Source organism: Ranitomeya variabilis, chromosome 2, assembly GCF_051348905.1.
Source record: "Ranitomeya variabilis isolate aRanVar5 chromosome 2, aRanVar5.hap1, whole genome shotgun sequence".
NCBI lineage: Eukaryota > Metazoa > Chordata > Amphibia > Anura > Dendrobatidae > Ranitomeya > Ranitomeya variabilis.
This window is the reverse complement of record NC_135233.1, coordinates 24926751-24943616: the sequence shown is the minus strand read 5'-3', so window position 1 is coordinate 24943616 and position 16866 is coordinate 24926751. Positions and strand designations below refer to the sequence as shown.

The following is a 16866-nucleotide window of genomic DNA, read 5'->3' as shown; positions in this document are numbered from 1 at the left end:
CGGGACGATATATTTCAGAGAGGTGATAGGGCGACGGATTCTTTATTGAGAAGTTGATAAATAAAATATGTCTGGCAGTCTCAGTTATTTATACATCTCCCTTCCGTGATCCTCGGTCTCCGACTAATGAAAATAGGCCGGTCGCCCTGTCGCAGACGTATCGAGTGACAAATTGGTTTATGTACCCGGCAGGATATATGGAAATCTCAATCCGCCTAATCAGTTTTTCCGTATTTTTTTTCTCCCTTGGATTGTATTGACGCATCGAGTGAAAGTGTCCTCCTGTGGGATCCCGGCAGCCATTCTGTGCGTGTAATCTGGTGCCAGGCATCCGCGCAGTCAATATTCTGATTGAATTTCAGCCTCTGGCAACGCTCAGCGCGGCTTTTCTCCACCTTTTGTTTTTCATTTTTCTTTACAGAAGTGCCGGGCGCGCTCCGCACCTCCCACACGGTATCACTCATTATCACATTCACACAGGAAACTTTCTCTGCAGCACAAAGTTACTTTTCTGCAACTCCGGCAGATCGCAACATTCCGAGATCTATCATATTGCCGGTAGTCCGGGCGAGAAAACACAAGAAAAAGGCTGCGCCAGTACACGGGGTGCAAGAAGGCAGCCGCAGGTGACAAGGAGAGAGAACATGAACTTCTGCCCAAGAATCCAGACACCGGCGGAACGAGAGTCCGATGGGCCCCAATCTGCATGTATTACCCCTTATGGCGTTCTAGATCCTATAAAGACATACGTGTTGCCCCCCACCCCAAATTGTAATAATGTCCCCCATCCTGTATAAATGTCATCCATCCTGTGCCCCTTCCAGTAATAATGTCCCCCCTCCTGTATAAATGTCATCCATCCTGTGCCCCTTCCAGTAATAATGTCCCCCATCCTGTATAAATGTCATCCATCCTGTGCCCCTTCCAGTAATAATGTCCCCCCTCCTGTATAAATGTCATCCATCCTGTGCCCCTTCCAGTAATAATGTTCCTCATCCTGTATAAATGTCATCCATCCTGGGCCCCTTCCAGTAATAATGTCCCCCATTCTGTATAAATATCATCCATCCTGGGCCCCTTGCAGTAATAACGTCCAACATTCTTCTTGCCAAAATGTCCTCCCATCCTGAGTCCCTTTCTGTAACACTGTTCCTTTCATGGTCCATTCCTGGTATAATGTCCCCATCCTGGCCCCTTCCAGTAATATATGTCCCCCATCCTGGGCCCTTTTTGATATAAAATCCTTCATCCTGGGCACCTTCTGGTAATATTGTCCCACATCCTGGTCCCCTTGCAGTAATAATGTCCAACATCCTTCCTGCCATAATGTCCCCCATCCTGAACCCCTTTCTGTAACAGTGTACCTACCATGGCCCCTTCCTGGTTGTCAGGATCACACTCAGTCGGAGCAGCCTTTGGAAGTGGGGAATCACCAGAAATAATACACAAGACACGTCTTGTATAGTGTATCACTGGGAAGTCTCTGAAGCACGCCTGCCTTCAAGGTGCTATCCCTTCTTTATATAGTTGTATCGGTAGGTTCAGTGGTTATATAAGTTTTGCATGTTTAAACAAAGAGACAAAACAGGAAAGAAAGAAAAAACAGTTTCGTGGGCGGCAGTTTCACAACAAACAGTACAAAGGCAATTCCACAGACAAGAAAAACAGGATTTCATACTATAGCTAAAATGTCCTTGAATGGACAGGTCAATATTTATCACAAATTCTTTTTAAAATGGTTCATTGAGGTAACCATTTTTGTTCTGCTCTTCACACTGGTGTAATGTCCCCATCCTGGCCTCTTACACTAATATATGTCTCCCATCCTGGGCACTTTCTGGTATAATATCCTCCATCCTGGGTCCCTTCCAGTAATAATGTCCAACATGCTTCCTGCCATAATGTCCCCCATCTTGAGCCCCTTTCTGTAACAGTATTCTTACCATGCCTCCTTCCTGGTGTAATGTCCCCATCCTGGCCCCTTCCACTAATATATGTCTTCCATCCTGGGCCCTTTCTGGTATAATATCCTCCTTCCTGGGCCCCTTCTGGTAATATTGTCCCCCATCCTGGAGCCCTTGCAGTAATAATGTCCAACATGCTTCCTGCCATAATGTCCCCCATCCTGAGCCCATTTATGTAACAATGTTCCTCTCATGGCCCCTTCCCGATGTAATGACCCCATCCTGACCCCTTCCAGTAATCTTGTCACCTTGTCTCCCATGACGCGCCATAACCCTAACAGACTAATTAAGGTCTGAAACCTCGGTCAAAGTTATCTGAGCTCACAAATCTCCAAGGGTGCCCAAACTTTTGCATCTGACCATTTTCCTTTTTGTAATTTATGAAAATGAATAAATATTTACGACAAGTGACCCTGTTATTTTGTAAGCCTCTTCCTGCTCCTGTTGGGGGGATTGTGTGTGATACAATGTATCGGCGCGGCGATAAGGCGTTCCTGCTGTCAGGAGGGATCCGCTACATTGAATTCCCAGTTAGGTTTTGATTAGGTTTGTTGTGTTACACACCCGCCATAATCCACAGCGCAGGGATCTGATATCGGGTTTTTCTAAGCTGAATATAATGTTTTTCAGAAATCTCATTCCGCGTCTGGATGTGCGGAGGGAGCCTGGAAATCATACCCTGCAGCCGGGTGGGACACGTGTTTCGGAAGAAGCATCCTTATGTCTTTCCAGAGGGGAACGCCAACACTTACATAAAGTAGGTAGAGTGTTTTCTCTGCGGATAATGAAGATACTGCCTGGGGAGGCGGCTGTAGATTATTTGCTTTTGCAGGCGTACGGCGTATCTCCGTGTAGCATCGACGCTGAAATTGATTTTTTACACAGTGTGACACTGTTAATTAAGAAACGGCAACATCTAGAAGGCAATCTCTCCTTGTCTTATCTGGGAAAATGACTAGGCTGCAAGATTACAATCCATAGCGCACAAGCCCATGTGACAAGGGTTAATATGGCGGTTCACGTCATATCTGTCTTCTCATGCAAATGATGGCCGCCGATTTAAAAGCTCCGTAGCCGGCTTTTCTTCTGTCAGCCCGGGGTATATAGTCCTCAGCGCATGGTATATAGTCCTCAGACAAGAGTATATACACTCACCGGCCACTTTATTAGGTACACCATGGTAGTAACGGGTTGGACCCCTTTTGCCTTCAGAACTGCCTCAATTCTTCGTGGCATAGATTCAACAAGGTGCTGGAAGCATTCCTCAGAGATTTTGGTCCATGTTGACATGATGGCACCACACAGTTGCCGCAGATTTGTCGGCTGCACATCCCAAAGATGCTCCATACAAGGCAGGATGGATCCATGCTTTCATGTTGTTTACGCCAAATTCTGACCCTACCATCCGAATGTCGCAGCAGAAATCGAGACTCATCAGACCAAGCAACGTTTTTCCAATCTTCTACTGTCCAATTTCGATGAGCTTGTACAAATTGTAGCCTCAGTTTCCTGTTCTTAGCTGAAAGGAGTGGTACCCGGTGTGGTCTTCTGCTGCTGTAGCCCATCTGCCTCAAAGTTCGACGCACTGTGCGTTCAGAGATGCTCTTAGGCCTACCTTGGTTGTAACGGGTGGCGATTTGAGTCACTGTTGCCTTTCTATCAGCTCGAACCAGTCTGCCCATTCTCCTCTGACCTCTGGCATCAACAAGGCATTTCCGCCCACAGAACTGCCGCTCACTGGATTTTTTTTCTTTTTCGGACCATTCTCAGTAAACCCTAGAGATGGTTGTGCGTGAAAATCCCAGTAGATCAGCAGTTTCTGAAATACTCAGACCAGCCCTTCTGGCACCAACAACCATGCCACGTTCAAAGGCACTCAAATCACCTTTCTTCCCCATACTGATGCTCGGTTTGAACTGCAGGAGATTGTCTTGACCATGTCTACATGCCTAAATGCACTGAGTTGCCGCCATGTGATTGGCTGATTAGAAATTAAGTGTTAACAAGAAGTTGGACAGGTGTACCTAATAAAGTGGCCAGTGAGTGTAGTCCTCAGCCCAGGGTATATAGTCCTCAGCCCAGGATATATAGTCCTCAGCCCAGGGTATATAGTCCTCAGCCCGGGGTATATCGTCCTCAGACAAGGGTATATAGTTCTCAGCCCAGGGTATATAGTCCTCAGCCCAGGGTATATAGTCCTCAGCCCAGGGTATATAGTCCTCAGCCCAGGGTATATCGTCCTCAGACAAGGGTATATAGTTCTCAGCCCAGGGTATATAGTCCTCAGCCCAGGGTATATAGTCCTCAGCCCAGGGTATATAGTCCTCAGCCCAGGGTATATAGTCCTCAGCCTAGGGTATATAGTCCTCAGCCCAGGGTGTATAGTCCTCAGCCCAGGGTATGTAGTCCTCAGCCCGGGGTATATAGTCCTCAGCCCGGGGTATATAGTCCTCAGCCCGGGGTATATAGTCCTCAGCCCGGGGTATATAGTCCTCAGCCCGGGGTATATCGTCCTCAGACAAGGGTATATAGTCCTCAGCCCAGGGTATATATAGTCCTCAGCCCAGGGTATATAGTCCTCAGCCCAGGGTATATAGTCCTCAGCCCAGGGTATATAGTCCTCAGCCTAGGGTATATAGTCCTCAGCCCAGAGTATATAGTCCTCAGCCCGGGGTGTATAGTCCTCAGCCCAGGTTATATAGTCCTCAGCTGGGGTGTATAGTCCTCAGCCCAGGTTGTATAGTCCTCAGCCCAGGGTATATAGTCCTCAGCCCAGGGTATATATAGTCCTCAGCCCAGGGTATATAGTCCTCAGCCCAGGGTATATAGTCCTCAGCCCAGGGTATATAGTCCTCAGCCTAGGGTATATAGTCCTCAGCCCAGGGTATATAGTCCTCAGCCCAGGGTACGTAGTCCTCAGCCCGGGGTATATAGTCCTCAGCCCGGGGTATATAGTCCTCAGCCCGGGGTATATAGTCCTCAGCCCGGGGTATATCGTCCTCAGACAAGGGTATATAGTCCTCAGCCTGGGGTATATATAGTCCTCAGCCCAGGGTATATAGTCCTCAGCCCGGGGTATATCGTCCTCAGACAAGGGTATATAGTCCTCAGCCCGGGGTATATATAGTCCTCAGCCCAGGGTATATAGTCCTCAGCCCGGGGTATATATAGTCCTCAGCCCAGGGTATATAGTCCTCAGCCCAGGGTATATAGTCCTCAGCCCGGGGTATATATAGTCCTCAGCCCAGGGTATATAGTCCTCAGCCCAGGGTATATAGTCCTCAGCCTAGGGTATATAGTCCTCAGCTTAGGGTATATAGTCCTCAGCCCGGGGTATATAGTCCTCAGCCCAGAGTATATAGTCCTCAGCCCAGGGTATGTATTCCTCAGCCTAGGGTATATAGTCCTCAGCCCGGGGTATATAGTCCTCAGCCCGGGGTATATAGTCCTCAGCCCGGGGTATATAGTCCTCAGCCCGGGGTATATAGTCCTCAGACAAGGGTATATAGTCCTCAGCCCAGAGTATATAGTCCTCAGCCCGGGGTGTATAGTCCTCAGCCCAGGTTATATAGTCCTCAGCTGGGGTGTATAGTCCTCAGCCCAGGTTGTATAGTCCTCAGCCCAGGGTATATAGTCCTCAGCCTAGGGTATATAGTCCTCAGCCCAGGTTATATAGTCCTCAGCTGGGGTATATAGTCCTCAGCCCAGGGTATATAGTCCTCAGACTGGGGTATATAGTTCTCAGCCCAGAGTATATAGTCCTCAGCCTAGGGTATATAGTCCTCAGCCCAGGGTATAAGGTCCTCAGCCCGGGGTATATAGTCCTCAGCCCAGGGTATCACTTACAATAAGCCCTGGAGGCAGATTCTCTAGAGAATTCTATGCCCCGCCCATAGATCTTAACAGATCATTTACATATTAAGAAAAATGTGGATTTTTCTAGAATAAATTGGATTACAGATATCAAGGTATCATTTTATTCAACTTTCTATGACCTCCATGCTATATAGACGGCTCAGGAAGGTCAAGCGTACTGACAGATTCCTTTTAATTCTTTCAGGACATAAGACGTACATTTATGTCATATGACATGTGCCTGCCTTTGATGCGGGTTTGCAGGCCGGGTCGGCACTTAATCAGCCGTCATGTGCCTTTAACAGCCGCGGGCGCAGCGGTGAACCCGTTAAATACCGTCATCAGTCTCTGACAGCGTCATTTATCCGGTGCCCCATCACCCCCGGGCCTGTCATTGCGATCCTCCTCTGAAAGCCAACCTGTGGCCGGCGTCCATAGGAGATGGCTGATAACCGGCTGCGTGCGGCACCAGCGATCACAGCTACTGTTCAATACACTAAAAAGTGAAAAAAGATTTTTAAAAATATGAAATTTAAAAAAAATAAATAAAATTAAAATCACACAACCTTTTGACTCATTACAAATAAAACAATTTAAAAAATAAAAAAGTACGCATTTTTAATCGCTGCTTTAATGAATGTCCGATCTATCAAAATATAAAGTAAATTGATACGAGAAGAAAAATAAAAATGCCAAAGTTACGGGGTTTTTTGGCCGTTGCAATAAAATGCAATAACAGGCAATCAAAATATCGTATGTACCCCATACTGACCCGGAGAATCGTATTATCAGGTTATGATAAATAAAAATTAAAAAAAACTTGTATTATTGCCCTTATTTTTTTGCAATTTTATCGCACTTGGAATTTTTTCCCATTTTCGAGTGCACTATGTGGTAGGAGGAACGGCGTATAACTCGTCCCGCAAAATACAAACTCTAATACAGCTTATTGCTAGAAAAATAAAAAAGTTATAGTTCTTACGAGAAGGGGACGAAAAAACGAAAAATAAAAAAAAATTGGCACAAATTTTAGCTCAAATCCAAGCCTGCTCAACGGCTCCCTCTGGTGGCAGCTCTGCACATACAGTATATACAGTATATGTATCAGAAAAACAAAGCTCCTGTATTTATAAATATGGAGACTGATGATCTTTTTCGATCTAAAGGAGATTCTTGTTAAGAATAGACCCGTACAATAAGGCTGAGCAGCAAAAATAGATGTCATCTACTCCATTCACATCCAAAGCAGCTTTATTCTAGAGTACAGAGGGCTGCGAGATCTCGGCTCTAAGCTTTTAGTTACACGTCGAACATTTAACACCTACAAATTCCACATATTCCAGGTCACAATCAGGAGAATTTTACTTTTTCTTTTAGGTGTAAATAGAGCAGAATAGTTAAAAGTTGGATCTAAAGACTTTGCAAACTTTTTCAACACTTAATCAAGTTGTAAAATGTGCTAAAAGTTTCTACCAGACTGTAAAATCAGATAATTCTGCAGGATTAGTTATATATATATATATATATATATCTATATATATAATTGTCTAAGGGTTTTTCTGTCTGTCTGTCTGTCCTGGAAATCCTGCGTCTCTGATTGGTCAAGGCCGCCAGGCCTCGACCAATCAGCGCCGGGCACAGCAAGGCGACAATGATGTCATAAAGGTTGCCTCGACCAATCAGCGACGGGCACAGTCTGCCGCGAATTCGCCTCGACCAATCAGCGATGGGCACAGTATCGACGTAGATGTCATAATGGTTGCCATGGCGACGATGATGTCATAAAGGTTGCCTCGACCAATCAGCGACGGGCACAGTCTGCCGCGAATTCGCCTCGACCAATAAGCGACGGGCACAGTATCGACGTAGATGTCATAATGGTTGCCATGGCGACGATGATGTCATAAAGGTTGCCTTGTCCAATCAGCGACGGGCACAGTCTGCTGCGAATTCTGGAATCATCATTGTCCATATACTACGGGGACATGCATATTCTAGAATACCCGATGCTTTAGAATCGGGCCACAGTCTAGTATATATATATAGCTTTACAGACAAGAAATATTGAAAACAAATACTCTCCGATTCATTCACCGACCATATCGATCTCTCCGCTCCCCTGCAGAGGTTCATAGCAGACGGATCACATATTATTAATGCTGAAGTAGACAGGTGTTAGTGCGACACCAGAGCCGGCGATCTGAGACTTTACTGCATCTGAAGTCTGAGAAGGGAACAGCAGGTGCGTGAGTAATGAAGAAATCCTCATCTACATTCCTGCTCCGATATTTCTACAAAGTCCTGCTGTGACTGTGTCACTGATCAACATATGCTACGAAAAATGGCACCAGGCATGAGTTTAACACCCATCACAAAACCAGAACATATGAGGCCAGTATTATAATAGTTATATTCTTGTACATAGGGGCAGTATTATAGTAGTTATATTCTTGTACATAGGTAGCAGTATTATAGCAGTTATATTCTTGTACATAGGGGCAGTATTATAGTAGTTATACACTTGTACATAGGAGCAGTATTATAGTAGTTATATTCTTGTACATAGGGAGCAGTATTATAGTAGTTATATTCTTGTACATAGGGGCAGTATTATAGTAGTTATATTCTTGTACATAGGAGAAGTATTATAGTAGTTATATTCTTGTACATAGGGGCAGTATTATAGTAGTTATATTCTTGTACATAGGAGCAGTATTATAGTAGTTATATTCTTGTACATAGGGGCAGTATTATAGCAGTTATATTCTTGTACATAGGAGCAGTATTATAGTAGTTATTTTCTTGTACATAGGAGCAGTATTATAGTAGTTATATTCTTGTACATAGGAGCAGTATTATAGTAGTTATATTCTTGTACATAGGGGCAGTATTATAGTAGTTATTTTCTTGTACATAGGAGCAGTATTATAGTAGTTATATTCTTGTACATAGGGGCAGTATTATAGTAGTTATATTCTTGTACATAGGAGCAGTATTATAGTAGTTATATTCTTGTACATAGGGGGCAGTATTATAGTAGTTATATTCTTGTACATAGGGGCAGTATTATAGTAGTTATAGTCTTGTACATAGGGGCAGTATTAGAGTAGTTATATTCTTGTACATAGGAGCAGTATTATAGTAGTTATATTCTTGTACATAGGAGCAGTATTATAGCAGTTATATTCTTGTACATAGGAGCAGTATTATAGTAGTTATATTCTTGTACATAGGGGCAGTATTATAGTAGTTATATTCTTGTACATAGGGGGCAGTATTATAGTAGTTATATTCTTGTACATAGGGGCAGTATTATAGTAGCTATATTCTTGTACATAGGGGCAGTATTATAGTAGTTATATTCTTGTACATAGGAGCAGTATTATAGTAGTTATATTCTTGTACATAGGGGCAGTATTATAGTAGTTATATTCTTGTACATAGGAGCAGTATTATAGTAGTTATATTCTTGTACATAGGGGGCAGTATTATAGTAGTTATATTCTTGTACATAGGGGCAGTATTATAGTAGTTATAGTCCTGTACATAGGGGCAGTATTAGAGTAGTTATATTCTTGTACATAGGAGCAGTATTATAGTAGTTATATTCTTGTACATAGGAGCAGTATTATAGCAGTTATATTCTTGTACATAGGAGCAGTATTATAGTAGTTATATTCTTGTACATAGGGGGCAGTATTATAGTAGTTATATTCTTGTACATAGGGGCAGTATTATAGTAGCTATATTCTTGTACATAGGGGCAGTATTATAGTAGTTATATTCTTGTATATAGGAGGCAGTATTATAGTAGTTATATCCTTGTACATAGGGGCAGTATTATAGTAGTTATATTCTTGTACATGGGAGCAGTATTATAGTAGTTATATTCTTGTACATAGGGGCAGTATTATAGTAGTTATATTCTTGTACATAGGAGCAGTATTATAGTAGTTATATTCTTGTACATAGGGGCAGTATTATAGTAGTTATATATTATTTCAGTGGAGGTTGGAGTGTCTGCTTTTTCTCACTTCTCCACTTATAATTAATCCCATATTAATTATTATATAAATGAATATAAATGATAAATTATCATATAAATTAATTAATTCCGGAGATTTCTTTATGTATTTTACAATTTTTATCTATGACAGTAATTACGTATTTAATTTTAGATGTCGTAACTTTACCTGATTACCTATTAAATATGACTATATTGTTACTTTCATATATTATCACTATTCTAACTTTCTCAGTTATCAGCCCCTGGATCCTTCTAGAACATATGGTAGAGGGGGGATGGGGGCATTTATTCTCCGTGCACACACGTCGCTATCTCCGAGAAGCGAACACACGGTGCGCACAACTCAATAACTTCTTGCTTTTTCCTGTCACCCTTCAGGAACACCAAGCGCACAGCTGAAGTATGGATGGATGAATATAAAAACCATTACTATGCAGCGAGGCCGGCTGCTCAAGGAAGACCATACGGCGAGTACGTCTCCCCTCCAGAGGATGGAATGGAAATGGGAAAAAGTATAATAAAAATAGTCAGGCTAGTAATGTGCAGTGGCTGGGATGTGGAGCAGTGTGGACACTGTGTGCGGCATTATACAGCTGTGCATTACACCATTATTCCATTTCATACATACTACACCTAGCTATTATCTGCCGGCCGGTGAGACGCAGCTCCTCGCTCTGCAGCTGTGCCGGATGTGTACCCCGGGCCTGGAGATAAACATTTCCCATTTTCTGCTTTATATGATTTAATTGTGCAGATATTGTACAGGTAATAATTTGAGACCGAGCGCCCGATCCCATAAATAAGACCGAAAATCCAATTATCTGTGAATTACGGCACCGCCGGATTCTTCCCAGCTCGTGTCTGTGCTCATGAGCCTCGTCATACAGGAGAATGCCAGGGCCATACAGGGGGCACGATACCAACGACCCTCTCCTGGTGACCCCCACACCAGACCCCTGACTGGCCAGAAAAAGAAAGAGAGGAGGTCTGCCGGGTGCCCCCTATACTCTCACGGCCCCCCATACCTGTGATGCTTCTCGCCCCAGGCTCCTCTGCACACAATGTACGGTCCTAACATGGGCCACGCTGTCTGGGTCGCCCCAGGGAGTGAGGACTGTTATAGGGGCGAGAAAAGAATCTGTGGAAATTGTTCGGAGGTCTCGGTTAGAGATAGTCTGGTCTGGGGTCTATATTTTATGTGTAGTCTCATTTGGAGTCTGCATTTTGAAGAATATTCTGGTTTGGGGTCTGTATTTAGGATAAAGTCGCATCAGGGGTCTGTATTTTGAAGATAGCCTGGTTTGGGGTCTGTATTTTAAGAATAGTCTTGTCTGGTGTCTGTATTTTGGGAGATAGTCTGGTCAGGGGGTCTGTATTTTCAGGGATAGTCTGCTCTGGGTCTGTATTTTTGGGGATAGTCTGCTCTGGGTCTGTATTTTTGGGGATAGTCTGCTCTGGGTCTGTATTTTTAGGGATAATCTGCTCTGGGGTCTGTATTTTCAGGGATAGTCTGTTCAGGGGTCTGTATTTTTGGGGATAGTCTGGACTAGGGTCTGTATTTTCTGGGATATTCTGATTTGGGGTCTGTATTTTTAGGGATAGTTTCTTCTGGGCTCTGTATTTTTAGGGATAGTTTCTTCTGGGGTCTGTATTTTTGGGGATAGTTTGTTCAGGGGTCTGTATTTTTGGGGATAGTCTGGTCAGGGGTCTGTATTTTTGGGGAAAGTCTGGTCAGGGGTCTGTATTTTTGGGGAAAGTCTGGTCTGGGGTCTGTATTTTCGGGGATAGTCTGGTCTGGGGTCTGTATTTTGTGGATAGTCTCCTGTGGGGTCAATATTTTTGGGATAGAGTGCCCTGATGTCTGTTTTTAGTTGCTATTTTTGTCTGGGGTCTGAATTTTAGGGATAGTCTGCTCAATATTTTGTGGATAGTCTCAACTAGAGTCGGTATTCCGGAGACAGAGTGGTCTGGGGTCTATATTTTTGGGGATAATCTGGTCTGTGGTCTATATTTTTGGGGGTAGTCTGGTCTGGGGTCTGTATTTTTGGGGAAAGTCTGGTCATGGGTCTGTATTTTCAAGGATAGTCTGCTCTGGGGTCTGTATTTTCAGGGATAGTCTGTTCAGGGGTCTGTATTTTTGGGGATAGTCTGGACTAGGGTCTGTATTTTCAGGGATAGTCTGGACTAGGGTCTGTATTTTCAGGGATAGTCTGGTCTGGGGTCTGTATTTTCAAGGGTAGTCTGGTCTGTATTTTTGGGGATAGTCTGGTCTAGAGCAGAGGTGTCAAACTGCATTCCTCGAGGGCCGCCAACAGGTCATTTTTTCAGGATTTCCTTGTATTGCACAGGTGATAATTTAATCACCTGCACAGAATGGTTTCAGCACCTTGTGGAATGCTAAGGAAATCCTGAAAACATGACCTGTTGGCGGCCCTCGAGGAATGCAGTTTGACACCTCTGGTCTAGAGTCTGTATTTTTGGGGATATTCTGATTTGGAGTCTGTATTTTTAGGGATAGTTTTTTCTGGGGTCTGTATTTTTGGGGATAGTCTGGTCAGGGGTCTGTATTTTTGGGGATAGTCTGGTCAGTGGTCTATATTTTGGGGGTAGTCTGGTCTGGGGTCTGTATTTTCAGGGAAAGTCTGGTCAGGGGTCTGTATTTTCAAGGATAGTCTGGTCTAGGGTCTGTATTTTTGAGGATATTCTGATTTGGGGTCTGTATTTTTAGGGATAGGTTTTTCTGGGGTCTGTATTTTTGGGGATAGTCTGGTGTAGGATCTGTATTTTCGGGGACAGTCTGGTCTGGGGTCTGTATTTTTGGGGATAGTCAGGTCAGGGGTCTGTATTTTCAGGGTTAGTCTGGTCTGGGGTCTGTATTTTTGGGGATAGTCTGGTCTAGGGTCTGTATTTTTGAGGATATTCTGATTTGGGGGTCTGTATTTTTAGGGATAGGTTTTTCTGGGGTCTGTATTTTTGGGGATAGTCTGGTCTGGGGTCTGTATTTTTGGGGATAGTCTGGTCTGGGGTCTGTATTTTGTGGATAGTCTCCTGTGGGGTCTATATTTTTGGGATAGAGTGCCCTGATGTCTGTTTTTAGTTGCTATTTTTTGTCTGGGGTCTGAATTTTAGGGATATTCTGCTCAATATTTTGTGGATAGTCTCAACTAGAGTCGGTATTCCGGAGACAGAGTGGTCTGGGGTCTATATTTTTGGGGATAATCTGGTCAGGGGTCTGTATTTTCAAGGATAGTCTGGTCTGGGGTCTGTATTTTCAGGGATAGTCTGTTCAGGGGTCTGTATTTTTGGGGATAGTCTGGACTAGGGTCTGTATTTTCAGGGATAGTCTGGTCTGGGGTCTGTATTTTCAAGGATAGTCTGGTCTGTGGGGTCTGTATTTTTGGGGATAGTCTGGTCTGGAGTCTGTATTTTTGGGGATAGTCTGAACTAGGGTCTGTATTTTTGGGGATATTCTGATTTGGGGTCTGTATTTTTAGGGATAGTTTTTTCTGGGGTCTGTATTTCTTGGGATAGTCTGGTCTGGGGTCTATTTTTGGGGATAGTCTGTTCAGTGGTCTGTATTTTTGGGGATAGTCTGGTCAGGGGTCTGTATTTTTGGGGAAAGTCTGGTCTGGGGTCTGTATTTTCGGGGATTGTCCGGTCTGGGGTCTGTATTTTTAGGGAGAGTCTGGTCTGGGGTCTGTATTGTCAAGGATAGTCTGGTCTGGGGTCTGTGTTTTTGGGGATAGTCTGGTCTAGGGTCTGTATTTTTGGGGACAGTCTGGTCTGGGGTCTCCATTTTTAGGGGATAGTCTGTATTTTTGGGGATAGTCAGGTCAGGGGTCTGTATTTTCAGGGTTAGTCTGGTCTGGGTCTGTATTTTTGAGGATATTCTGATGTGGGGGTCTGTATTTTTAGGGATAAGTTTTTCTGGGGTCTATTTTTGGGGATAGTCTGGTCTGGGGTCTGTATTTTTGGGGATAGTCTGGTCTGGGGTCTGTATTTTGTGGATAGTCTCCTGTGGGGTCAATATTTTTGGGATAGAGTGCCCTGATGTCTGTTTTTAGTTGCTCTTTTTGTCTGGGGTCTGAATTTTAGGGATAGTCTGCTCAATATTTTGTGGATAGTCTCAACTAGAGTCGGTATTCCGGAGACAGAGTGGCCTGGGGTCTATATTTTTGGGGATAATCTGGTCTGGGGTCTATATTTTTGGGGGTAGTCTGGTCTGGGGTCTGTATTTTTGGGGATAGTCTGGTCTGGGGTCTGCATTATTGGGGAAATTCTGGTCTGGGGTCTGTATTTTTGGGGATAGTCTGGTCTGGGGTCTGTATTTTTGGGGATAATCTGGTCTGGGGTCTATAGTTTGGTGACACTTTGTTTTGGGTCTATATTTTGGAGTTGACTGGCCCGGGGTGTGTATTTTCTGGATAGTCTGGTCTTATCATTATTATGGTATTTCTGGAAAAATAAAAGGACATCCCATCCCTGCATAGTGATTCCCGGGGTTCCATGTTGTTCAACAGATCTCCCCAGTCCAGCACCCCTAGTGGTGACACAGTATCTAATCTGTCTTTGGAATAAACTCCATTTCTCCGTCCCCGGAAAATATTCTCTGGTTTACTAGAAACGCTGAGCAGAATAGCCTCTGATCCGTCTGCCATGTGACGAGGTTGCAGACGTTTGCAGGCGATTCCTCGGCTCCGTCACTTTTAATTAACAATCTGAATGTTTTAATTAAAACACATGGCAGCAATAAATCCATAATTTAGGATCTGCAGTTGGCGTTCTCTCGAGGCTTTGTGATCCATTATATAGCAGTAGTAATATTATTTTAAATTTTCCCCAATTAAGCCGTATTCGGAGTAGTATGTAACGCCGATCGGATTCATGGATTTTTATCACAAGTCTATTACCCTGATAATAATCAACTAACAAACAGAACTTCTCCTCCGCAGCAGCAATCGCTCCCTGCCTTATTTCCCAGAGGCTTTGTGATCGCTCCCTGCCTTATTCCCCAGAGCCTTTGTGATCGCTCCCTGCCTTATTCCCCAGAGGCTTTGTGATAACTTCCTGCCTTTTTCCCAGGAGGATTTGTCATTGCTGCCTGCCTTATTCCCCAGATGCCTTGTGATCGCTCCCTGCCTTATTCCCCTGAGGCTTTGTGATCACTCCCTGCCTTATTCCCCTGAAGCTTGTGATCACTCCCTGCCTTATTCCCCTGAGGCTTTGTGATCGTTCCCTGCCTTATTCCCCAGAGGCTTTCTGATCACTTCCTGCCTTATTCCCAGGAGGATTTGTGATTGCTCCCTGCCTTATTTACCGATGGTTTTGTGATCGCTCCCTGCCTTATTTACGGAAGGTTTTGTGATTGCTCCCTGCCTTATTTATGGAAGGTTTTGTGATCGCTCCCTGCCTTATTCCCCAGAGGCTTTGTGATCACTTCCTGCCTTATTCAAAGAGGATTTGTGGTCGCTCCCTGCCTTATTCCCCTGAGGCTTTGTGATCACTCCCTGCCTTATCCCCCAGAGCCTTTGTGATCCCTGCCTGCCTTCATCCCCAGAGGCTTTGTGATTGCTCCATGCCTTATTCCCCTGAGGCTTTGTGATCACTCCCTGCCTTATTTCCTGGAGGTTTTGTGATCGCTCCCTGCCTTATTCCCCAGAGGCTTTGTAATTACTTGCTGACTTATTCACCTGAGGCTTTGTGATTGATCACTTTCTCACTTATTCGCTGAAGGCTTTGTGATCGCTCCTTGCCTTATTCCCCTGAGGCTTTGTGATCGCTCCCTGCCTTATTTACGGAAGGTTTTGTGATCGCTCCCTGCCTTATTCCCCAGAGGCTTTGTGATCGCTCCCTTCCTTATTTACGGATGGTTTTGTGATTGCTCCCTGCCTTATTTATGGATGGTTTTGTGATCGCTCCCTGCCTTATTTACGGAAGGTTTTGTGATCGCTCCCTGCCTTATTTACGGATGGTTTTGTGATTGCTCCCTGCCTTATTTACGGTTGGCTTTGTGATCGCCCCCTGCCTTATTCCCCAGAGGCCTGCCCTATTCCCCTGCAGTAAAGCCTTGGCAAGCAGAGATTCCAACAGTATGACGCTCTGTGCACACTGGCATTTGAGGTGTTTAATGCTCTTTTTTTGGACAGTTTTGGAAAAAGATTTCATTTCCTGAAAAGCTTTGAAATAGTTTTTTTTTCCCTGCAAAGACCTTTCCAATCTTGTGATTTGGACAGTGTGACGTTTGGAGAATTTTTCTTCAGGATCCTCTTCAAAGAAGTGACATTGTCTTTCTTTTTTTTCTTCCAAACGATCCTTTGAGGAGGATTTTGGGGAAGATCTGCTCAGGAAAAACTCTTTAAAAACTGCTTCAAAAACTCTTCCTGTTCATTTCTGTTGCAAATTAATTTTGTCTATACTCAGATTTTTTCAAGCTTTGTTTTTCCTTTAGAGGTCTTTAAAATCACTCAAATCCTGAAGGAAGGAATCTACTCCAAATTAGCCACTGTCCAATCAAAAGACTGCAAAAAACACCGTAGGGAAAAAAAATCTTCAAAAACTTTTCAAAACCTCTTCAGGAAACAAAAATCTACACAAAAGAGGAACATTACCTCAAGGGGTTTCTATAAGAATACTGGTGATTTTTAAACCCTTCACAAACTGCATGTGAACATGGTCTTGGTGTCATACGCGCGTCTGGTGTCAGGCAGCTGCTGCTAAAGCATTTAGTGCACCAGGATCAGTCAAGTAAAATTCATCATGGGTATAAAATGTACAAATCTATATACCTGCAGGTGATTAGGGTGCATTCATACCCGGACCACAATCAATAAAAAAAAATAATCAGAATTTTTATCACAACGTCACTTGTGAAGCCACAATATAAATTATCTTTCTCTCAATGCTCTAAATTATATTTAGAAGTCTGTAGCATCATGCAGATGGGTGGCATACAATATGGAGGCCATTACAGGCATCAGTCACCTTGGGTTTCACATCTAGAGCTGCATTCAGAATTCTGGA

General features: G+C 43.8%; 1 protein-coding gene across 1 annotated transcript in view; it reads left to right on the top strand.

Moving 5' to 3' along the window:
- GALNT14 (polypeptide N-acetylgalactosaminyltransferase 14) overlaps window positions 1-16866 on the top strand; it is a 460225-nt gene that overhangs the window by 399528 nt on the left and 43831 nt on the right. Inside the window, exons 10-11 of the mRNA XM_077282130.1 lie at window positions 2595-2721; window positions 10225-10317. Coding sequence (XP_077138245.1) covers window positions 2595-2721; window positions 10225-10317 — 220 coding nt within the window. The remainder of the gene's footprint in view (window positions 1-2594; window positions 2722-10224; window positions 10318-16866) is intronic.